Below are 25,806 nucleotides of genomic sequence, written 5' to 3' on the forward strand. Positions count from 1 at the left end.
GGTTTCTTGTGTTTAATTCTAAATGTATAAGCGTCTAGATTTCAGTTCTCTCTATAGTTTTAGGCGTTGATCTTTCTTTGTGTGTAAAACGGGTGAAGTGTGTCTCTGTGGTGGGTTTGACACTCGTGTGAAGCCTGCCGCAGCTACAGATGTCACGTTGGTTTGCTGTTGTTTTACTGACCCTCCCTGTCACTAACTGACCAAACACTTCTGTTTATTTTACGCCAGGGGGTTGGGGATTGGGGTGGGGGTCGGGAGGGGCCACCAGAGTTGAAGTTGACTGTGTCTCTTTACAACAAGAATATGCAAATTCATAAATGAAACTTGCTTTATAAAACCGTTAAATATTTCATGATTATTTTGTGATTATATAATTTTATTTATAATACTTTTTTATTAGTTGAATAAGCTCTAGATGTAATTTTAAATGTGCTTTTATATAATACAACTTTTCTAACATGTATTTCACAATACTACCACCTAGACTTTAATGTAATTTAGGCATATAGTGTGTGCATATATATATATATATATCAATGTGTGTGTGTCTGTGTTTATTTGTATGTTGTGGAAAGCTGTGTGTATTGTAGCTTATGATGACAGCTGTCCGAAGACACCTGTGTGCGTGGTGTGTGTGTGTGTGACTGTTTGAGATAGAGAGAGAGAGATAGAGGGAGAGGGAGAGTCAGAGCAACATAACCAGGGAAGCACACAGACAGCTGCCAGACAAATGTATTAGCTTTTTGTGTGTCCGTACTTGTGTGTGGTCACTTGTCCTCAGACACAAACACGGGCGTGTCATTGGTTAATGAGCTTCACAGCTCATTAACAGCTTAACACCTCTGCTGCCTCCTGCACATACACAGGCGGAATCAAACCATGTGGCCTGTGATATCTAATCTACCTCGCAGCGCAACAAATCCTAACCGCAATGATGACTGAGCTATTAGACTCCAATTACTGTGTTCAATCGTGCAAATGTATTATCATGGATACTCATTTATTAGTGCTGTTGGGCTGTAAAAGTGCTGTAATGTTTGTGTTATATCAACAGCGGAGATACTGAATGTGCCACGTTAGAGATAAGGCAGTGTGTTTGTAGTTAATAAATGATTCACCCGTTCTATATCAAACATGGTCAGATTACGGTGCAGCTTTGATGCTCCCAGCTCTTGTTTTTACTTGGAGGGTCATCTATGAAAACCCTCTTAGTAGTAATAAGTCCTTTTAAACCTGTGCGTCCGTTTGTGCTCATCTGTGGTTGGCAGTGTCTGTGATAACATGCTTACACACACAGAATTCTCTTTTCCATGGCGTCTGTCTGTGACACACCCGTTCCATGGTTCAGCCCATCCTCTACATGTGTGTGTCATCCCAGGGGAGCAGCTGGTGGGCTCTATAAATAATGTTGGATGGGGTTGCCCCTGGAGAGAGGAAGAAAACAAGCAAGTGTCTTGTAAAAATCTGTCAAACCTAAAATATGAACAAAGTTAATCTATTAAATTCTTGGTCAGACTTTTGAGGTCACAGATACCCACTCTCTTCTCGCCGATGCGATCTCAATCAGGTTTCCCAGCTCCCCCCTTGTGTTTGGCTGCCTCATTAATTCTATTTCACATCTTTCCATGACTGAGTGATCATTTCCGTCACGCTCTACCATTTTTGGATCCAGTGCTGGTTTCCAACAGCGCCCTTTAGTGCTTCTTGGTCTTTCACACCAACGGTTCCCCCCGCCGTCCTGTGCCAGTCACACTGTCTCAGCTGTGCACATCACTTTGGGAGGCGAGGACTGTAAATCACAGAGTGCTGACTGTGCCCGAGTGCTAATCTGCAATAGTTTATTTAGTCAAGAAATAACTTGGCTTGTAGCGTCGGTGTTGAAGTCTCATGTCAGTCAGTGTGTATAAGCCGTACGCTGCCATTGCTTTCAGTCTGTTTTTTAGTGGGAAATAAAGTGGGCATGAGCCATCAAAGCAGAATTGTATATATAGTGTGACGCCATGCAGAATTTTTTGTATCTGTATGTGTTTAAACCAAGGAGCTGCAGAATCTCTGTCAGTCTCAGGAATGCCATTGTATTCCCAGACCCAGAGGGTAAGACAGTAGCCAGCAGATCTGTTAGCAGTGTGTTTAATGAAATCCTCCATTACAGCAGCCGAACACACCACAGCAGCTGCTTAATGTCACTGCCTGCAGAGTGACTTGTTAATGTGCGTCTAAATTTGCACGTATGCCTTTTGTTACTCTTCGTCCCACCCACCTTTATTTGTCACTGCAGTATCTTGGCTTTACTCAATTGGCTGACCCTCATGTTACCTCCCTTTGTGGGTTATCCATCCTGACGCTGTTGGAGTTGACCTCCAGTCTGGATAGCCGTTAGCACAAGGCTTGCCTGATGAGCGGGCCTGTCCACACCCTCGCTCTGATTGACGGTGCGTCTGTGTTTGTGCGAGGAGAGTGTGAGGTCCTGAGAAGTGACCTCATGTGTGTCGTGAGACTGACAGGGCACCTGTGGTCGAACCTCCACTGTGACTCTTTCACCCCTGAACCTACACACTGGGATACACCACACACTCAAGTGCTCTGTATGGTGCAGCTAAGCCGTGCAACCTGACCCATCTCCCTGCCCCTGCTTGAACAGTATTATACCCCCTGCCAATTTCATCTGGCCTCACCACCTGTCGTCAGCTGTATTTCACGCTTGTGCAGCTTATAGCCTTCTGCTTCCCTCCATAGGCACCAGAGCGTACAGTAGTGAAGAACAAGGTATAAGAACCAGACCCAGACCTCCCCAGGGGAAGAAATCCTAGACTGATCCAATTACTCTCACCCGAGGTTGGAATCACACAGAATCTGCACCAACTGGCGACTACTTAATTTAATCTAGTAGGAAAAGTGTTACACGGTAAACAAGTCGAGCAGTTAAGCTTCACAGAAGAGAACACAGAGAAGCAGAAGAGACAGAATCTGGTTTAACATATGTGGGTTTAAGCTGTTAAGGGAAAGCCACTTGCATACAGTCAGTTTAAAGCCATATTCAGGCTTGAAACTGACAACAGTTGTATGAAGGTGTAACGTTTAGTGTCGCGCATTAACGTCAGTTTTTTGCTCCTCTAGGTTTCAGGAGGTTTTCTTTGAATGACTTTGCCTTTTTATTTTAGAATTTTTTTTGTTTTTCAATTAGTTGTACCATTAAAGTACATTTCTATCACACGGATCGTCTGTTAGCGAGGATGCGCACATTTCGCTTGTTTAACATTTAACAGATATTTAATTAAAAACGCTTTCATGCATCATGCACATTGATTGTGTTGAATACAGTGGGATAAAAGCCGTTGAGAAAGACCAGCAGCACAGGCAGGATATACAAGTCTCATTGTAACATGATAGTAGTAAGGAAATAGGTAAAGAAAGACTCTATTTACACATAGTACAACAGGTCCATGATTATATTCACAACTTTCTCTTTCCCTTTTTCTCCTTTGAAACCTTAGGAACATGCTTTGCTTCCAGCAGTGTGTTGTTGTTGAATGTTCTGTTTTCTTGGTATGCAAAGTATCTAAGCACTCATCTTAATGAAAGCTGACCTCATGTCTAAGAACAAGTAACCCGTCTTTGTGCTTCTGTATCAGTCTGTTCTGTTTATTTTCTTTTCTCTTATGTTTTGTTATTTAAAAAATGTATCGGGTGTATAACGGTGAATCTTCTCTCTTTCCTCCAGATGGTGTCCATACTGTCGTGGGCCGCTGCACGCTGCGCGTCACCATCATCACTGACGACATGCTGACCAACAGCATCACCGTGCGTCTGGAGAACATGTCCCAGGAGCGCTTCCTCTCTCCCCTGCTCAGCCTCTTCCTCGAGGGCGTAGCGGCTGTGCTCTCCACCAAACGGGAGTCAGTGTTTGTGTTCAACATCCAAAATGACACAGACGTGCAAGGCTCCATCCTCAACGTCACCTTTTCGGCTATGCAGCCTGGAGGCGTCCCGGGTAAAGGGACGTTCTTCCCCTCGGAGGAGCTGCAGGAGCAGATCTACCTCAACAGGACCCTGCTCAGGCTGATATCATCTCAGGAGGTACATGAGCAGAGCACACAATCTGAAATTTGTATATTTCAGAACTTCAAAACCAAATCAACTAATGTGCCCAAAATGTCATCCTTTCTCCAGGTTTTGCCGTTCGATGACAACATCTGCCTGCGCGAGCCCTGTGAGAACTACATGAAGTGCGTATCGGTGCTGAAGTTCGACAGCTCCCCTCCCTTCATCGCCTCAGAGACGGTTCTGTTCAGGCCCATCCACCCCATCAACGGGCTGCGCTGCCGCTGTCCCCTCGGTTTCACCGGGGACTACTGCGAGACCGAGATCGACCTGTGCTACTCGGGGCCGTGCAAGAACAACGGCAGGTGCCGCAGCCGAGAGGGAGGATACACCTGCGAGTGCCCGGAAGATTTTACTGGTGAGTGGGCTGAATGGAAAATTAGACCTATTAATTAATTGACACTTATTACTTTACTTTAGTACTTTAGTAATATGTTATCTTAGTGCCCACTTGTTCTCCTCCGACCCAATTTAAGACAATCTGGGCAAAGCACTTTGAATCACAGGAGGGCCGGATCATCTGTGTCAGGCTGCCAATAGCAGCGGCACACAAGCATAGGTTTAATCTGTATTATGATTATTACAAAAAGAAAGCCTCAACAACACTGTAATGTGCCCAATACAAATAAGTATTATAGTAATACCTGTATGAAATTACGTGGCTTTTTTCCCCCAAAGAAAACATGTAAAGTCTTTATAAGTATGTGCGATCTTTCCTCTTGTGTCTGACAATGGCTCTAATGACTTGTACAAAATGGCTTAACCGCACTGACAGGTTGTAAGAGTTCTCAACCGCCTATTGTTGTAGCTTGAGGTCGACCCCGGTGCAGGGAGCAGAAAGCGTGCTTTGTTATACTGTAGGTTTACAGCCACCTGCACTCAGAGACACACATATGCACAATACAGTTGATTTATTGCTGTATAGGTGTGTGAGGAATGCTGACGACACTGGTCGAACCAGATCTGACTAGAATATCAGTTTATCCATCAACCCCAAACCACATTGGCTGTAATAACTTTAAAACTCAAAATAATTGTGAAAGATAGAATTATAACTAAACTAAATTATAACTTTTATCAATATCTTTGCATATACAGTACAATGGATTTGAAATTAAAAATATTCTCTCTTTCTGCCTGGAAGCCGCCCATAAACATGACTCTGCACAGCATTAAGTGAACTATGGGAAGATTCTAAGGCTTTCATCGTTTCTATTCAAATCATTTTTGTGAAATATTTCCCGATGTCAGTGATCTTCCTCCCATAACTTCCCCCTGGTACATCTGATACCTGAGCGACTGTCTCCGCTCCTCTGTGACTCCCTAATAGTCTACTGGACTTCTGACAGCCTTCCTCCCTCCTTTCCCCCCCAACACTCTACCTCTCCTCTCCTTCTCTTCCTCTATCTTATCTGATCTAATTACCTGATTATAGCTGCCTTTGTCACTCACTGGCCCTCTCGCGCCTTCTCCTCCTTCTGGGCATGTCCATTTTCTCCGCCCGCCATCATATTTCGTCCCCTTACCTACATCTCAGTGTCCCTGTATTTAAGGTCACAGTTCAACTAAGATAGCCAGGGCCCATCATGGGCCATTATGGAGCTGATGACAGCGGGGTGGGGGCCCGCTCTGTCCTCCTCGGGTTACCTACATTACAGGGAAACAGATCCTTATAATTCCCCCCCTCGGAAAAAGGATTACGCTGAGGAGAGAAGGGCCATTAGCTGGTTCCAAGCGGCAGTTTTAGGGTTCTTTCTGTGTGTATCGTGGCTTGTGTGTCATCAAGCTGACACACAACACTGCATGGGACATAGAGGCACCTACTGCAAATAATATTACTGTCAGAAAGAGGTCTCCTGCTGAATTAGTGGAGGAATGTAAATGGGGCAGAGACAGGAAACTTGGCCCAACCGATTTTGAGCAAAACTAGATCCACGTGGTCATTTGGGAGGAATTTCCCATGATAGTCACACTCAGTAAGTCATAAATTAGATAATAATATCAAAAAGATTAATATCAACATGCAGCATCAAAGTTGGACGTGAAACCCGACCCTTAAAATGTAGTCGCATACATAGAGGACATCCTATATAGATAAATTCTGAATGGTTTGACCCACAGACTTTATATAAAGATGCACGACATGACAGCTCACTAAAGTGAAGCAAAAGCATCTTGATCTCCACCTGTTGTCTGGCTGCAGTAAAGGTTATAAACCCTGCCTCCTCAATTTTAATGGTTGGGACATATATCCAACAAAAAATCTAAGAACACGTCAAATAAGTTTTTCTCAACGATGGTTTCCATCATTTTAGGTAGTTCGAAACAGACAGTTGTAGGTTTTGATTTAATTACATATTTGATGCCATAGTGACGAGTTTAACGTCATGGTTGACAGATAAGACTGATTTAGGATTAGTAGAGCCTTTCTCCCGAGGCTCAATCTCCTGATTTCTACTGCGCAGACTGGCTTCCAATGCGCAAGATGGCAGTGTTCGTATCTAGGATATTTAAGCTTCATTTTTGGAGGGAAGTGGAGACGTGTTGTCCATCTATATAAACATCCTATATTTTGACCATAAAGTGACCAACCCTCAACTCCCCTAAACTAAATATGAATTGTAAATACAACACAATATAGACTAATAGACTCAAGAAGTTTGGACCAGGTTCATTTGTAGAGAACAGGGGTAAAGTCCCATCTACTGAGGTAAATATTACTGCTGCTCAGTCATTTTATGGACCAGTATATATTTAGTTTTCAATCTTTTTTCAATTTGGCCAGACACAAAATTATATATTCATTTTACCACTGCTTTATTTTACATTTTTACAAGTTGTAGGAATGTAGTTTAGTGTTCTCGACAGGCTGTTTTCTGACACTTCCTAAATCCAAGCTGCTGTGATGCTTAGAGGGATTTAATTGGTCAGCATTTATCTGATCTTCATATGGTTAGCAGTTATCGGCAGGAGCAACTTTGTGTTGGACTTAAATGTCTCATCCCTCCTCATCTCCACTCTTTTTTCTTTCCATATCACTCCCCTTCCACTCTCTGTGCTCCTCTTTATCTCCAATCCTCTCTCTTCTCTCCAAACATGGAGACTTTGTTGCTAAGACCTGCGCTTCCATGAAAAGGCATAAACACAGAGCTCTTCAGTTTGCTGCTAATGTTTAGACCGAGAAAGACTTTTTTTGAACCAGTGTTTGAGAAGGAACCATAACAACATTATACTGACGCTGTTTTTAACCTGCAGATTCAATAGGAGAAGGTAGAAGTTACGTGTTTAAATTAAAGTAAAGTTTTAAGCTTGATTGATCAAGCACAGTTTTTTAATCATCTCTTACGAAGGTTTGAATGTGAGGCCTATTCAAACCAAGGCAGGTGTGAACCACAGCTGGAAGTAAAACATAAAAACACAAATGACACTGAAATACATACAATAGCTGCACCATAACTCTGAAACTGTGATAAATGGTTCCTCCTCTTTTTCTCTCGCAGGTGAACACTGTGAGCTGAATGCATCATCAGACCGCTGTGTGCCCGGCGTGTGCAAGAATGGCGGCCAGTGCGTCAACCATCTCGCAGGTGGTTTCATGTGTGAGTGTCCACCAGGGGAGTACGAGAAGCCCTACTGCGAGATGACCACCCGCAGCTTCCCCGGACAGTCCTTCATCACCTTCCGAGGCCTGCGGCAAAGGTTCCACTTCACCGTCTCTTTCATGTGAGTACACTTTCTACGTTCTTCCTTTGTTCCCTTCACTCCTGCCCCTCTCTTCGTTAATTACCACGAACTGCCAAACGCTCCCTTTCTAATAATTACGTCTGGATGAAATTCAAGACTACGCCTGTAACACTTTTCACTCTCTCACTGATAAAAGATAAAACTATATTTGTGCTAGTTATATATATACACAACATCAGACTGGTTTTGGTAAAGCTAACAAAAACTTCTTAAATTGACGAATATTGCTTTTAAATAGTAGAATAGCTTGTAAGAATGAATGACTTATTTTAGCTTCATGTATCTTCCACTAAATTTTTAGTAATTCCCTTGAGCATTGTGAAGGTCTACAAATAAACTTAATTTTTCTAAATCTTGGCTGGATAATCTAGATAATAGTTTTATTCTCTCCCTTGCAAGTTTGCTAAACCACATAACTTCTAATTGTAAACTGTAGCAGCAGTACATTTGAGATATTGTAGCATATGGTAATCAGTGGAACTGCACAAATAAACATAGTTGGGCTAAACTGTGTCAACTGGGGTGTATCAAGACTTGTGCACACTTTTTCCATTGTGTCTCAGTTCCTTCGTCTCAATATGTGCATACCTACACATGGGAGAGCTGGGAAGACACATACACTCCGCCTAAACGTGCAGATTTATGAGGCGTGCTTGTGTTCTCAAACAAACTGAAACTGCTGCAGGTAAACAACCCTGGTTCGGCAAGTTTCTGACACAGAGGTAAGATCAGTTTAAAAGTGCGAGTTCATTGGCCACACGGCGACGGTGAGAGAGGTTTTTGCAGTGCGGTGAAAACAGGAAAGGCTGTCTGATGAGTTTCCCTTATCAGTGTTTGGCTACAGCCGTCCTGACTTCCTGCCCTCCTGGCCTCACTGGCATCTGCTTGCTGACTCCTCTGCCCTCACCTTGCGCTCCCGGCACACACACAAACAAGCCTAGATGTGAACTGTTCACGCTGGTAGAAAAAACACACGGGAAGGTACTGGCTCTGTTACCAGGTATTTCTCCCTCTCTCACATGTGGACATGTTCATGCATCATCTAAAGCACGGGAGCCGCTTCCTCTCTGCTGCCCACTGGGTTTACACATCCTGCCTTTCCTTTCCAGGCGACTTTTCCTTAAGAGCTCCTCGGCCCTTTCATCCTGAATGCATTTAACTGCTCAGTCTGTTTGCGTTGGATAGGTGCTTAGAAATTTGATGGGAAACGTAAGAATTCAGGGAAGAGAAAAACAACTGGAAATCACACCTTTTCTGATCCCCTAATCGAAATGATCCATGTTTGGTTTTAAGTCTTACTTTAGAAACAATCGTTTTTAAACAGCAAATGTTTTATTTTTTTCACGCTGTGACCTTCCTGTAGGCCTATTTAATAATAATAATAATGTTTAATAATATTAAATAGTAAAACCCTTTTCCGGTTACCATGAATTCTTTATTATTATCCTCATACATTTTTGGTATGATCAATATCATTGTCTTGCATTCTTGCTTGAGTATTGAGGAATAAAGAACCTTAAACAGCACAATCCCATTTGTCTTTTCAGGTTTGCCAGTAGAAAAAGAAATGCTCTGCTTCTCTACAACGGCAGATTTAACGAGAAACACGACTTCATCGCTCTGGAGATCATCGACGAGCAGATTCAGCTCACCTTCTCTGGAGGTGAGGCCTCGCCGTGTGTCTGTGTGTGTGTTATTCTGCCTGTGCATGTGTGGTCACCACTTACAGTAACTCTACTGCTAGTAGATTAACTCGGGTGTAAACACACATTATCTAAAGTGACTTTCACAAAGAGGTCGCTAAATAATTCTTATCAGCGTGTGCATTCTTTTGACAAGAGTGTGTGTCAGTCCGTGTGTATGTATCCAAATGTTCAGAGTTTTGATTTGTCCCTGTGTATGTGTGTGTGTGTGTGTATGTGTTTGTGTGTGTGTGTGTGTGTGTGTGTGTGTGTGTGTGTGTGTGTGTGTGTGTGTGTGTGTGTGTGTGTGTGTGTGTGTGTGTGTGTGTGTGTGTGTGTGTGTGTGTGCGTGTAGCTAAGAGGGATGGGTGTGTGTTACCATTTTGAAAACAGCCGCTTTCTCAGAGTGGAAGCTGCCACACTGATTAATGATGGCCAAAAAACACCTTCATTACACACCCAAACACACACACGCACACACTCAGAGTTTAAACCCGATCAGACAAACAGCCATTCTGATTGGCAGACCTGGTAACCGTTGGATTGCAGATCAAACGCATGTTCCTTGGACTGGTGACGCTTGTTCTCAGAGTTGCTCCACTTTCCCATGGTACTGCACAGGGAGGAATCCAGTTCAGTATGATTATGTTGGGGCGAAGCCTGTTTGGGAACCAGGCCAAGTCCTTTTCCCCTGCTTCACATCGGAAATACAACCAAATGCTGAACACAGGAATCGTCAAATCTGTCTGATTCTCAAGTGCACAGCCAGTAAATAAATCATTTATTAACTTATTAACACACACACACACACACACACACACACACACTAAAACAAACCCTGGCATTGCTTGTCAGTGTAGCTGTACGGCTTACTGATTTCCAGAGCAGTGGATTCCTGCCCAGGCAGCCCCTGCCTTTGACAAACAGAGTATAACCCCCAGTAAATCTGGGGCCATTGTGCTCTACAATCTTCTCAACTGAGAGCCATTGATACCGCAGACTAATTCTGGCTTTCCCAACAGTTGATTTACGACAGCGGTGTGTACGTATCTTAGCTTATTAATCTGCGTACGCCAAGTAAGGACACAGAGTTTTCTCTCTAATAGCAACTTATCGACAACCCGCAGGATATATTGAGTGATGTAGATATACCTCCTCTCATAGGCCTACATTAAAGCGAGACAATTTAACTTCTGAAAGATAAGCGAACACACGGCTTCCTTGTATACATGAAAAGCTGAATTCATCAGAAACAAGCATGGCACTTAGAAGAGTACATAGTCCCAATAGTCCCCTTACATTCTATAAACCAGCACCAAACTGCCAAAACTAATGCTGCTTTCAAAGAAACTAGGACGTTTTCTAGAGGAGGGGATGCATGTGAGAATGCAAATGTCCAGGTCACTTGTTGTGGACGCTTTTCTTGCTAGCCCCCTAGTAAACTCTCTGGTGAATAAACGAGTGAGCCCTCGTGAGAATACAATTGTGTCTTCTTTTTTTCATTTCTGAAAACGGCTTTAGAAATATGTGGCCCCTAATACACCGATTTTTTAAATCAAGATCCATGAATTATCATGTTTTGGTGGAGGCAATAAAATGCACACTTGTTCAGTTCAATACACTCAATGCTTTTGAAGTTACAGCCTTTCTTGATCTGACCAGTAGTTTATAGTGGCACATGTTTGTCTACATCATCAGGAAACAGGTTTAATTTAGCGCAGTGCCACTCACAGAAATGTTTTGCATGTTGTTTGACCTAGTGAAAATAATTAAGATCTGAACTGACTCTTCACTTCTGCTCTGGTTCTTTCTTTCCTCTTCCTTCCCCTCATCTTTCCTCTCAACCCAACGTCACCATTTTCATTTCACTTGCTACCTTCTCTCCCTTCTCATTCCCTTAACTCCCCTGTTTCACCAACTTTACTCCCATCTTTCATTGCCTCATCTCTCTCCCGGCTTTTCCTCCCTCTCTCCTTCTTCCCGCCTTCCCTTGTTACCCAGGTGAGACAAAGACCACAGTGTCTCCCTTCATCCCAGGCGGGGTTAGCGACGGCGAGTGGCACTCTGTTCAGCTCCATTACTACAACAAGGTAAGGAACTCAACCAACCAACTGACCGACCGTGGCTTCTCCTGCTTCAGTAGGCTTTTTAAAAACAGCCTTTTCAGCTCAAGAAAAATGAGATGGGGACTGAAAATATAGCATTTTTCCTTAAAGTGTACAGCCCATATAAAAGTTCAAGATCTTACTTGGCTACTGCTAAAGCTGAGCGGTGATGTTGTTGGAATGGAGAGGATGATATGTGATCTATGTTATCTGATTTCGGAGATTGTCGTCAGTACAGCTTTGACTGGTGATGTTCAGTCTGAGAAGATCACCGCTCTGCTCTTATGAGCGCAGAGGCCTAGCTTCAGCTTCAGGGGTTAAAAATGCATCATCTGTATGCTCAACAGCTTAGATACACATGTGTCTCTGAGTCAAAGGTGGATGCAAAGGAACAATCTTTACCACTAACAAGAGTTCTTCTATCTTAGTTCACTTCATTCTCAGAGTCTAAAGTCATTATTCAAGATATTCCCACGATGGTCGAATCTCAGAATAGAGACTCAAGTAACCACTTCAGTCGTGATATCATATAAGAAGGGCTTACAGTGCAGTCAATTGCTGGTGTTGTTTTCTAACAAACTTCCAGAGCCTGGGGACATTGTTCTTATAATATTAAACCAGACAGGTAATAAGATAACACAGGCCTTCTGAAGAGATGCAACAGTATAGTTTTGTCCGGTTGCTGTATATTTTTCAGAGAGTTCTTCAGTTTCTGCAGTAATAATAGCATTGATATGCATGAAAACTAGGAGTTTAACAAAACTCCTCAAAACGCCCAAAATGAAATGACACATCTCAAGGGGTTGATACCGTAACAATACATTTCTAACCTTTCCTTCTGTCTAGCCATGCGATTCTGATATTGTGAACATGATATCTCAAGAACGCCCAGAGGGAATCTCTTCAACCTTGATGCAAACGTTCTCTTAGAATCACGGATGAACTGATTAAATTTGGTGGTCAAAGGTCAAGGTCCCTGTGACCTTACATATCACATTTTTGGTCTTGTGAACGCAATATCTCAGGAACACCAAATTTGGTTAAACAAAATGTACGTAGTATGAAACTGCACTGGTAAGCGGAGGCATAACCGCAGGGTGGTATTTACAGTTTTCCCCTGATTCAAAGTTGTTAGAGCAGTTAATTTGTCATCTTCCCAAAGGCAAGCTAATGGTTCTAACTCAAGCATCTGAGAGTCACTATGTTCTGGCTTTATCTCATAGCCTTTCAAAGCTAGTATTCTATCAGGTATGCATGTGCTGTGCTATGCTGTTACATCTATATTTCTTTATTTCAGCACTTTCCCTCATCTCTTTTCTTCTCTCTCTGGCTCTTCTTTCTTGTATCTGACTGGGAGCTGTGGCATCACCTGGCTCGACCCAAGACAATTGTTTTGCAACTTGTTAAAAAAAAGAATCTGCTGCTTCTTGAGGCAACGCCAGCCTGCAATGCATAGCATCTCACATTTCACTCGCTGTTGGCCTCTTTGTTTCCAGGTATAGAGCCCATAGCATGCTCGGTAGCCTTGACAGTGAAGTGTGCATCAAAGGAGATGAATCATGTTGAATACCGTTCTGTGTTAGCTGCAGGGTGACACCTGTATCTATTGTTTGAGGTGTATTCTGGCTGTATGTCCCTCTCTTCAACGGACCGGCCTTTATGATGATAGAGACAATGGCTGAATCCTTGTAGAGCTTTGTGAAAACTGCTGCCAGGCTATTGACGACCACAGATATTATTCGCTGGATACAGATCATTGGCACCAGAGACTGCTTTGTTTTGTTGGTTTGCTGGGTTGTCTAGTGTTTGTAGGGATCACCGTGGAAATGAGAGATTCATTTCCATGTACGAACAGATTTCCTGCTTCGTTCATCTTTGATGGAGTTTACTTCTCTTATTTATTCAGCTTTACCGATCACATAGGCCTCCTGTTTGTTGCTCTGCACACACACGCACTCACACACACTATTACATGGGTTTATGGGCATATCCTTGTGTTATTAGTTTGTAAAACAGGGGGGTGGGTGCGTTCCGCCGATGTCAGTCTTAATGAAGACCAGTGATTTGCAGAGCTGGTGACAAATTCCGTTAAATTAGCCCGAGGCTCGACTGCAGAGCTCACGCAGGGTCAGCTTTTTCTTCACGTGTTGAATGATCAGAAGTCAAATTGAGTGATGGTAATCTAACCAGACATGAGTTGCTGCAGGGATTATTGGAAATGAATATGGCAGATCGCGGTAATGTTCTCACAATAGATTAGACGTGTTGACATGTGAATGTACGGACGTGAATGAAGGCGCGCACATGTTTGCTGGATGTGAAGTAAGGCTCACATTTCTCTGGAGGTACCATTGTTGGCATAGTCAAGAGTGACTTGATACCAAATCTTAGACAGTGATGTAATTCAGATTTATGTAATGCAAACACAAACAATCACACATATAAATACTGTTCTTTCTCTTTCCTCACATCTACTGGGAGGTTTTGTAGCTGTTGTAAGCTACCTGTCGCACTTAGTTTACTGTGGTTATAAAGTAATAAGGTGTTTAAGTGGAGGTTTATTTCAAATTTAAAGTTTGTCCCACTCAATAAAGTAATTTAATTAAATTGTGTTAGTTATTAGTCAGTCAGTAAGGTGATGCTAAACACTTCTTTGTGATCTTTCTGAGAGAAGAAACATATCTGATCATAAATTCCATCAAAATGCTGTTTGATATAAAATATCTTACAATGCAATTTACACCAAAACAACCACATTTAAACCCCTACATTTGAACTTAAATACATTTTTAACATAGTTATATTACAATAAAAGTGTTAATATAAAACTGACTGATGTCTGACAGGAAAGCTGATCAGAAATATGCTTGTTAATGAACTGGCAAGATTTTAAAATAACATTTAGCAAATATAACACAATTCTGATAACTCTGACACTCGTTTATCCGTTTATTATAATTTTGTCATTATCATTACTGTTAGTAGTTTTAGTTATAGCAGAAGTAGTAGTTGTACTTGTAGTTGTATTCTATAAATAACACACTGTCATTCTTCTGACTTTCTATTTTTATGAAAAGATTTGATTAGTAAACAATGTAAACATTACTTTTTTTACTTCACACATTCAATATTAGAATCAGCTTTAGTAAATCAGAAGAAATAGATAAGTAAGAAATTGATTCATTAAGAGCTGGTGCAAACTAATCCAGGGTAATTCAACTTACATGAGCCCAAGTTATTTTTAACGGTCCTCACAGAGTACACACACACACACACACACACACACACACACACACACACACACACACAGACACACTCGCAAACACAAATGGTGATTTATTGGGTCAGTCGATGATGCTCTTAAAGTTGTGCAGGGCTGTACGGGTGCCCCCTTTTAAATCCGCTGCAGCTCTCTTCAGAAGAACTGGGGTGCCTCCATTAAAAAACAGAGGTCAAAGGTCGGGGAGGGTTGGCATGACAACAGACGTAGACCTGCTATTGTTGCAATGATCTGGGTCGTTTGGAAAGCTGTGGATGCGTGTGTTTGCATCTGTTGGGGGGGCAGACAAACAGAGGGTGTTTTTGTGTGTGGGGGTGTCTGGGTGTGTATTTGTGTGCTTTTGATTGCCTACATGTGTCCATACAACTATTAGGAATGTTACACAATAGTGGCGGAAGGATAAAAACATTTTGGAAATTCCAGAATGTTACGTCACAAGGACAGTCGACTGTCAGCATAACAATATTAAACAGGAAATAAACACACACAAACACATACAGATTAAGTGCAAAGTTGGATATTCTTGAAGCACCAGGAGGTTTTGTCGTGTGCTAACTACAGGAAATTATGTCTCTGGTCGCAGGAAGTGATGCTATTTAGCTGGAGACTGGACAGGATGTCAGTTGTATCATTGTATCCTCCACACCACTTGCAAGAATTACAATGGGATAAAATAGAGCCCAACATAAGAGGAACGCTTGTTTTATCCCTGATTTTACCATGACTACAATGATAGTCTCACACAAATTGTTCCATTCAAAACAAATGCAATTTAATAAGGGAGCTTTGTATTAAATGGAACACAAGATGAACACTTATTGTCGTAATTGACTTTGGAAGTTTGAACAAATAAACTTTTTTCATTTTCAGACCCACACACACTGATCCTATTGCAGCTGTTGCACATTGGACTGTTTTGGCTTTTTGTTTTACTTTCTATCTTTTGGTCTTGCAGCTGTTATTAATGAATAAGAATCTCATTTGTAACTTTTCATTTGATTTAGTTCAGAGTGGTGACAGGAAACATGATGAGCCTGCAGTTCTTGTCAGAGTCAATTTGATTTAACATGGGACGAAGACGTCCAACAGGGAGAATCTTAATGACTTTTGCATTTACCAGCTCGCCTTTAAACAAGAATAGAGTTTGATTGCATGTGAACCTCAGCTATAAATATACTATAATTACCCCCCATGTGATCCATACACATGCTTTCAATGCAGCGAACCAGAGCACGACTGCAGATATGACGAGCCTGTGTCTTTGCAGCATTTTTCTAATGCTGCCTGAGCAGCCTCAATGCTAGACATGTTTAATAGTGTAATACTGGCTATTATGGGTTGTGATATTTACAGCCAGGGTCTATGGACAGCATTCCCAGACAGGCTTAGTTGGCTCTTATCACCAGCCAGTATCAAAAGTTCATTCTTTCTACCTCTGCTGTTCCTCCGTCGCTCCCACTTCGGTGCTGTTTACACGCCAGCGCTTTAATCATCAGACCATACGTGCAAATTGCTTCACAGCATAGCTTGAAGTACTTTTGAATGTACCATGGGTGTATTTTTGCATTCCACCTCTGCTGGGTTGAAACACTTATGTAAGTCAAACACTCAGCTGAATAAGGAAACCAACTGGGTTTACTTGAGAAGACACTCCGTATGTGTCTGTCTCCTTTTCTCTCTTGTCTCTTTGTCGTTGTTTCTGGGTTTATTGCACGGACAACCTGATATTCAAACGCGCATACACACACACACAGTGACACACACTGCATAGTCACAATACATAAATGCTCTTTAAATAAACTGCAGAGAGCCCGTAAGAGCCTGGAGTTGTCATCTCTCTCTTTGTGATGTTGTTTTAAGTGGTCGTTTCCTGGGTGGCCGCACTGACTGAGAGACTCGCCTTCACACACACTTACACAGACACACACACACGATGAGAGACTGCTCATCATCATGTGTTCCTGCACACACACGGGTGCAGGTTTGTGTATTTTTGCTGCCACGTCCTTTTTGGAAAGGTTAAGTAGTTATTTTTCGAGTTGAAGCCCCAGACTCCACATTCCCCCGCAGGGTGTGTTGTTAGAGGAAGAGGCCATGTTAGTCTTTGTTCTTCTTTGACGCACTGTATGATTCCACAGACCACAAACATTTCAGGTTATCCTCACTTGTCAGCGCACACATTACCTTTCAATAACAGGAGTTTCTCTTTCACCAGATATAACGCATTTAGACACAATTCATAAATAGCAAATGGTTTTATACTCCCTCTCAGAAGATATGAAGATTATGGTGTTTAGCACTTAATTAATCAGACACAAGAACACTTTGTAATTTAATACTGTTGCATGTAAACAGACTCCAAATTGATGTTTTGTGTTCGTTGTATGGTGAATCTGCTCTTGTAGACACACAGTAGCTGCTTTTGTTTTCTTTCACATGCTTGTGCTGAAAGGAATATTCCCTATGTTCTTCCTGCTGTAAATGTCACCTGCTCGTCACATAGTGTGACACTTCACAGGGGGATACATATCTAAAAGAGACACCTTTATCCGAAGGTGGCAAGCATGAGATGTCACCTATTGTGTGAGGTAGAGGGGGGGTTCTTGAAGTTGGCACAGAGGAATAACGTTTTGTCAAGGATGTAGTAATTGTTGTGGCAAAGTGGCTGGTAGCAAGTGCAATCACAGACAGATCAGCGGTTGTCTCCAGGTACACATGCGTATGTGCAATAAATAATGACACCAGTGTTTGTCATAATATTTCTGCTTTCCTACTGTGTAGTGCACACACTGTTCATGTACAGTCAAGTAAATGAGCCCGACTGATTTAGATTTTTTGGGCCCGATATATATAGGGCATTAATAATTTACAACACTGATATTATTGGAAAACCGATAAATCAGTCAGGCTCTCGAAAATACTATAGATGTATTTACATGATGGTTTGTTATTGAGCGCTATTAATACAGTTCTTTCTGCACTCAAAAAAAGGCAAACAATCTATATGTGATGAGACTTTCTCATAAATATGGACAAAAAAACATACACACAGTGCTGTGGCTTGGTTGTGGGCTACAGGTCTAATGCGGTGTGTCTCTCTCTCACGGTGTCTCTCTACCAGGAAGGGGGGAGTCTGGTGGACTCCAGTGGGGCTCTGCGGCTCCCATTCTTTACTGCCTGGCTGGAGCTCAATCAGAAGGAGGTAACCTTTGACCTCTAGCCTGTAGTCCCCACTGGTGCTCTTTTCTCCCCCCCTCCAGGGTCTTATTTAGTCCCTGCTCTGCTTCTAGTCTGCTTGACTAACTACTGTACTTGCTTCCCTCAGGTAGCCAGAGGTGTCATGGCTGCTAACAACAGGGTGTGTGGTTTAGTGTGGCTCTGTCAGGTGTAGACTGTAGATGGGGTTGTAGCAGGTTTTGGTGCTTTTTTGGTTTGGCTGATAGAGGTTTGTGGTAACCTGACTTTCTTCCCTCTCCTCTGTATTTGACGTCTAGGTTTATTGATAACATGTACGTTTGTCTGTTCTTTGCTTGCCACCATACACTGCTTTCAGACCTGCATTGAAGTCTGAATTTTTTTCCTGAAATCTTCCCAAAAAGATTGCAGATATCAGCCAGTTTTCAATGTCTGAAAAATGATGATGATGGAAAAAAAGGTGCTATACATGTAGGAGACACCAACAAAGACGCCAACTAAGAATGACACAGAGATCCCTGAGCCTTTGGTGATAAGGACCGACGCCGATTAAATGTGCTGTAGACAAACACACATGGTTTCTGCAGCAGAATTTAGCAATCATGTCCTGCCTCCTGAATGCCCTACCAAGGCGCCACCCCTCACAGTAATGATGGCCTATCAGTGGAACACCATCAGAACAGCAATGTGCATCATGTTTCCAATCTAATGTGTGTTCTTGTGCACATATAAATAAGTAACATTAAAAAGGACCCAACACTCAAATACTCCACAAGGTGCCCTGTATCAAATTAAAAAAAATCTGATTTCACTGGGCTTTCCTGCCTCAGCCTGGTTTAGCATGTTCAGGTTCTCTGCTCAACATTGACTCAGATGTTTTGAGAGCCAGTGCTTTGTAGCTTTGGAGGATACTGACCTTACTTTACTTCATCAATCAACACTTGCCCTTGTCATGTTTATCCAGAGGGGTCAGAGGTAAAGGTCTGTGCAGGTGAGGCAGGTAGGGACGACTCTCAGACAGGAATGAATTAAGACTGTGGTCTCTGGTACAGATCATCTCTCATCGTCACTGAAGACTGTCATTTCATCACTACTGCATCTTTATGGCTTTTATTGAAAGGTTAAGCCATACACAGTTTTATTCTTCCTATCACACATCTCTCATCTGCTTCGCACTATTAATGTTTTGTGTTGAGAACCTACTAATATCTATAAATGAACCAGTGAAGTATCAGCATGACTGAAACAGTAACAGGCTTCTTGCTCATCTGTCAGCTCTCATTGACGTCCTCCACTTAGGTTTGTTCAGGTGTAGTAAACAAGTCTGAGCCCCTGCAGACAGGCAGGCAGGAAGGTGGACTCCCACAGAGCAGTGATTGTGTTTTCCTTGGCAGCACAGTGGCAGGCCTAAGCACCCATTCAGTCAAAGACAAGGAACAACATAGTTGAAGATGTCGCTCCTGTAATGAGCATGGACAGCAAATGTCCGAGAGATGACATGCGTCTGGTTAGACTGTAGTTCATTTTTAATTTTAGATTGCGTGCTTAGTCTTGTCTTGTGATACACTAACATGAGTCTTTGTTGGTCCTTCCATTCAGGCGTTTTAGCTCTGTTTCAGAAATCACCTCTGTCAATATAACGCGCCTGTAAATGTATATATCACATGACCACTTACACCGGGATTGATTGGTCGATAAAACCAAGGACTTTCACACAGAAGACCGCTTTCTGTTTCTTGCGGTTTGTTATATTACCCTTCACCATTTGGCAACCGGAAACTGAGTATATATTGTTATAACTATGACTACAAAGGCCACTGCCTTTATAAATATATGGTGGCCCAATGGCAACTGCCATATGAGTATATCTTCTTGCTTCAGAAACCAAACCCTTCTCTACAACCCAAGTCAACGTGTTTACATCTAATGGGGAGTTGTACTTGCCATATTTGAAGGTTGAGGGTCCTGGCACAAAGGTTGTGACCATCAACACAGATGTTTTGACTGCTTGTTGTTATGCGTACAGCGGTTTCAAATTCCCATCAAAATCAAAAGTGCTATGAAAGAGATCAAAAGTCTTTAAAAACACACAATCGGTGAACCTTAATGTGCAGATGTTTTTGTGTGTGTGTGTGTGTGTGTTTGTGTGTGTAGATGAGTAGATGAGTGAGTTACTATTCAGCAGGAACAGCGGATGTATACAGCATTGTTTCATAGAGGAATGACGATAAATCTGATAAATCTGTCACTACAGACCACCTCCGTATCTGACTGACTAACGCACTACATCTTTATCCTTGTCTCATGTCTATCTGCTTTCTCCCCACCCTCTCCCATTTTTACATTCCTCTCCCGCTCTTGTGATGTGAGGGAGTGTGTGTGTATGTGTCAATGCGAGGAGGAAATTTCACACACCTCACCTAGCATGACCCAAACCTCTTATTAACGTTAAGAGATACAGGCAGACAGTGGAATTTGGTGGAGAAGAGAAAAGAACAGATACAAATGTATCTGTTAGGAAGTAGGAAGCGTAGAGAGAGAAATATAGTCGATATAGTTTATAACCAGGCCTTAATGTGTCTTCCTGATCCCTCTCTTTCGCCTCTCCGTCTCCACATCCCTCTCTCTTATCTTTTTACACTGTTTATATCTCTTATGATGCCTATCAGGCCTTGTTTTATTGTCCCACTGCTTTTACTGCCAAACATTAGCATCAATCGGCAATGTTCATGGTTGTTAAGATAAAGGTTAGATGGTCACCGTTGAGGCTCCACTGCCAAGATTTAGATAAGAAGATTGATACGACTGTCATATGCAAGATATGAAGCTCGACAGCTAAACTGAGCTTTAAGACTTATAAACCTAAAACCACAGCTTGTTGATTTTACATTATGTTTTGTTATGGTTTAAAACATCACATACAACATGACGGTGACACAGAAGAGGATGGGGGAGATTAAAAATCAATTAATCTAACAAAATAATTGAGAGACAAAACCTGTCTGTGAAATATGCTTTAACAAATGGATGAAAAGAAGCTAATACCGTTGATGTCAGTGCACATGCAGGTGACCACATTTGTCGTGTTGTCAGAGGAATTTTCCAAACAGGATACAGTTTCCCTTACCTCAGTTTTTATGGCATCTGCACATTTGTTTCACCTCTTGAAAGCCAGAAAACAACAATGGCCACTGTCCATCTGTTACGCTGAGAGATGTGAGACACCAGTAACATGTCGCCGGCTTGAAAACAGGACATCGTAGCTCTCTGTAAAGCCTCTGGGAACCGTGTGTGTGTTTGTGTGTGTATGTGTGTGTGTGTTTGAATAATTCACACTTCTAGGTTTACATAGCCAGAGGCCAGGTGAGGTAATTTGGACATGATAGAGTCTGCCAGAGGGAAGGTTGGACATACTAGCCTCGGCATGACAAGGCCTAAAATCAACTTCACACACACTCACATTCACACTCACACCTCTCATGTTCTAATATCCATCAAGAGTCACTTTTTCATCCAAGACTCACAGAAACAATAGCACATCCTCAGGCGAGCCCAAATATAATAAAAGACTGTGCGCCCCTTTTTCCTTTATTATCAAAATGAACTGTTTGGCTCTCTGCAGCTCCGCTAGCTGCTTCCTGTCCTACACATTCAAACACACACACACACACACACACACACACACACACACACACACACACACACACACACACACACATGCACACACTGCTTGCTCAGTCAACACATTGCACAAGCACCACAAACACATTATGCAGACATCCTTCCTATACTCCCCAAACACGCGCACAAACACATAATCACCACCAGGCATTCCCTCCATCTCACCCTCTACACACACAAACCCACCGACACACACTACAGGGTCATTTGGGGCTCATTTTGACAGTGTGTTTTTTTACGAACTGTGTTTAGCATGTAACTCCATCTGTGCGGCAAAACTCTTTGTCCCGGCCGCAGGGCTGGTTGAGTTATCTTGTCGGCTTTGACAGGCAGCCTTGTCGTAATAGAGGTGTCAGTGTGTGTGCCTCCGTTGGTGGGAGGGAGAGTGTGTGCAAATGTTATAGTGTGTGTGGGGATCTGTGTTTGCAACTTGGGTGGGTCTGCGTGTAGACTGTTACTGTTGTGAGAATGTGAAGGTGCTTCGATGCAGTTGGCATCGTTTTTGGTGAGGGCTGAAGATTTTAACTGTTCCTGTGAGTTTGTTTGGGTGTTCGGTGTGTGTGTGTGTGCGGGTCACTGCATCTGTCCACCCGTGTCCTCTGCCTTCCTCGCCTTTGTGGCTAGCTGTGGGGATCAAGTGCGTTGCCATGGCCGCAGCAAGTATTTCGCCCCTGGAGACGACACCTGAGAGAGAGGGAATCTTCAGCAGGTCACAGTCGGGGGGAGGGTACATAAGAGACTCTCATGGGGCCCCTCACTGTCAGGGCCAATTGCACTTAAAACGAGGGTCCAGACAGAAGCCTGAAACTAAATACAGTGCAACCAGCCACACGCACATTCAGTTGAGGGTAAATGTTCAATTGAGAACATGGCCTCCACTGAGTGAAGTCGTTTTATAAAAGAATATCATCCATATACAATATACAAAATGGTAATTTATTTGATTATAGCCAGAGGTTATCTGCACTAAAAATCACTTTTATGTAAAAGCAATCGCTAATTAAAAAAACATTTTTTGTCATTGATTGATGTACTCCCTTAAACTATTCCTTAAAGTTTAACTTTTACGGTTTTTGTTTATATTTCATGTACTTTATCCAAGTTCAGATTTAGAGGGCATGACAAGATGGACTTTTTTATTCCCACTCATCACAGTATACAGTATGGGTACAGCTCCATGCATGACATCATAATAAACTTGATTAATTTGTTCAAACATACTGTTCGTCACATGCGGTGCATGGGAATATATGTGTAGAATAATTGTGCACAGTTAGAACTCTGTGGATGAAACAACAGCAGCTTTTATATCCCTCACAAATTACACACACGCATAACACACATGCCATAAATACACAGTTTAGTGCTTACACAGTGTGTACTGTACACTATACTGTACATGCATGCTTGTGTGTGTGTGTGTGTGTGTGTGTGTGTGAGTCTATAAGTTACCAGCACATGTAACAGCTGCAGATCTTAGGTTGTGGGTCCATTATGTGGGTATGCTCTCTCTCTCCCATGTTTTGCTTCCTGTCTTTCTTTATCTCATCCCCTCCTCACTCCACTGAATTCTTTAAGTGATGATAAGATTTTAATCAGCGTGACTTCATATTAACCCGAAGAGTCTTTCTCACACCATGGTTCTATTTATATTAAAGCTCTTGCCTTTTGCAGCATGTGAAAACCTTAAATACATTTAAAGGTTTTCACATATCTTCTCATTTTCTCACTGGTTTGAAAAAAAATTTGAGTTCATTGTCCTGTCATTGATTACTTTAAAAGATATGGAAACAATTTGCACATGTAGCACAGTGTATGGTAAAACAGTAGGGGAGTAAAAGTGAAAATAATTCTACTTAAGTAAAGTAAAGATGAATCAAAATTGAGTTCCAAATTCAGGAAGAGAAATAAAATGAGGACAGCAAAATAAATAGTAGGTATCAAATTGAGCTGTTGTTCAATAAACTATGCCGAATAGGACATTGGACATTTTCTTTTTTCTCTCTTCCTCCTTTAAGTGCATTTTCCTTTACTGTGGAATCTCTTTGATTATTTTGGTTGCTCCTGTTCGGGTCGTCATTTTTCTCCTTCAGGCTCGACTGCTTTCTGAATAAAATCAGATATTTTTTTGTATTTTTCTCCCAGGCTTGCCACAGGGGACTTTCATCCATGTGTATCTCACAGCAGGTTTATGCATGAGGTTGTCCTAATTACCAGGATACTGCTTAATCAACAATCTGGCCTCAAGTCTGTGTTCATTTCCAACCTTGCTGAGCACGTGGTGTGTACCATGCATGTGCCTCACCTGAAAGCAGCTGTGACATAGATTTCCTGAAGTGCAGCTCATGTTGTCTCAGGAAGAATCCGAGTTACATAAGGACACATTCAATCATGAGACTCGTCCTTCTTTTCTGCCTTGAGTTATGGCGCTCCGGCCAGCAGTGGGAGGCCCAGACACGAATTTACTGGTTCGCGCTTGTGCCGTCTGGATAGAGACAGATGTCTGTGATCGCCATGGTGACGCTGGGAGGTGGACTGGGTGGGTTTTAACACCTGTAGATACCTGTGCCGAGACAGGGGTGTGGTTTCCTACCAGCATGATTGTGTTCGACATACAAGGTTGATTATACAGGAGGCTACTGATGACACACACACACACACACACACTCAAAACCAGAGGGAGAAGTTAGGCGTGAAGCATGTGACCAAATATGTATTCAAGCAACAGGGAATTCTTATTTCCTAAGTTAAGAATTGTATGATTATATGCAATATATAATAAGTAGAAAACCACAAAGTTAATGGAAAGTAAATAAGTTTTATTTACCTAGAAATAGATTTATACTTTCACCACAGCTTGGTCACACAGTGTCTGTGTCAGACAGGATTATACCTGTGATTAAATGAAAAAAAACGTGCTAGAGAACCTCCGCCAAGGTCCAACAGTCATTTTATTAAACCAAATTTAAATTCACTAGATCAAGATTTTTAATTTGGATCTGCACCAAATTGCAGAAACTGATAAATATCAGTTTTTTCTGGATCCGCACCCTGATCCATTTCGACACCCCCAAAACCTAAACCAGGTGGGTTCTCTCCTGATTTATTCAGTTTCGTGTTTGTACTTTTTTAAAACGTAAGAGCAGCAGTGGTGTGAGAGGATGTTGTACTTTCTTTTTGTCTTTATGGAAAGTGTAGACTTGTTTTTCAGCAGAATTAGTGGAAAAAGCACATTAGCGGGAGGGGCAGAGACAAACTACAACGAAAATCCCTCTGGGTTGGAAAATATGCTGAGGCGAAGTCCACTTGAGCCAAAATAGAAAACACTGCACCCCTCTGTCGCTCTTTTTTTCTACCCGTCCCGTCTGCCGGCCTTTCTTTTGTCTTTCTCTTTCAGTCTCCTGAGTCTGACCCTGTTTCTGCCTGTCGCTCTTTCTTTTCTATTTTTCACCATCTTTTATTTCCTCTTCCTTTACTGCGTGTCTGCCCCGCCAGTATCTCATTACTCTAATCCTATTTGTGTACGAGACAAACACATGCGCACACATTGTCTTTCTATCCAGTCCTGGGTTTCCCCTCCGTCTCTTCTGTTACTTTCTCTGGTAGTTCCTTTTCTCTTATTTTATATTAAATCAGAAAAAAATACCTGAAATGTTGTGTCTTAAAAGCATTGAGCACATTTTATTTCAATTTTTGTTCTTGATTTCTTTCCTTAATCGACCCGTCACCTCAGCGGTTTGAAAGTCTCCCTTGCTCTCTGTCAACCTGTCAGCCTTTAAGGAGGCAGGGTGCCTAGTGTAAACACAGCGCTGTGATCAGATCTAGGATCTGCAGTCCCTTTGTTATGTGTTTTTGTAGTCTAGAGATTTACCATTCTCCCAGGAGAGATAGAAGAGAGAGCAGACTAATCACCAATCTACTGTACACCACTCACAAAAAGGAAATGACATGGTTCTTTATTTGATTTCAAATTGAAAGTGTTTTAGAATGACTCATATCCTCGACCGCATTATTTCTC

At 42.1% G+C, this 25,806-nt stretch overlaps 1 protein-coding gene across 1 annotated transcript in view; it reads left to right on the plus strand.

The window, feature by feature from the left end:
• celsr1a (cadherin EGF LAG seven-pass G-type receptor 1a) overlaps window positions 1–25,806 on the plus strand; it is an 82,964-nt gene that overhangs the window by 30,398 nt on the left and 26,760 nt on the right. Inside the window, exons 2-6 of the mRNA XM_062382991.1 lie at window positions 3,722–4,077; window positions 4,171–4,459; window positions 7,602–7,824; window positions 9,393–9,508; window positions 11,529–11,617. Coding sequence (XP_062238975.1) covers window positions 3,722–4,077; window positions 4,171–4,459; window positions 7,602–7,824; window positions 9,393–9,508; window positions 11,529–11,617 — 1,073 coding nt within the window. The remainder of the gene's footprint in view (window positions 1–3,721; window positions 4,078–4,170; window positions 4,460–7,601; window positions 7,825–9,392; window positions 9,509–11,528; window positions 11,618–25,806) is intronic.

This window comes from Platichthys flesus, chromosome 23 (genome assembly GCF_949316205.1).
Source record: "Platichthys flesus chromosome 23, fPlaFle2.1, whole genome shotgun sequence".
Lineage (NCBI taxonomy): Eukaryota > Metazoa > Chordata > Actinopteri > Pleuronectiformes > Pleuronectidae > Platichthys > Platichthys flesus.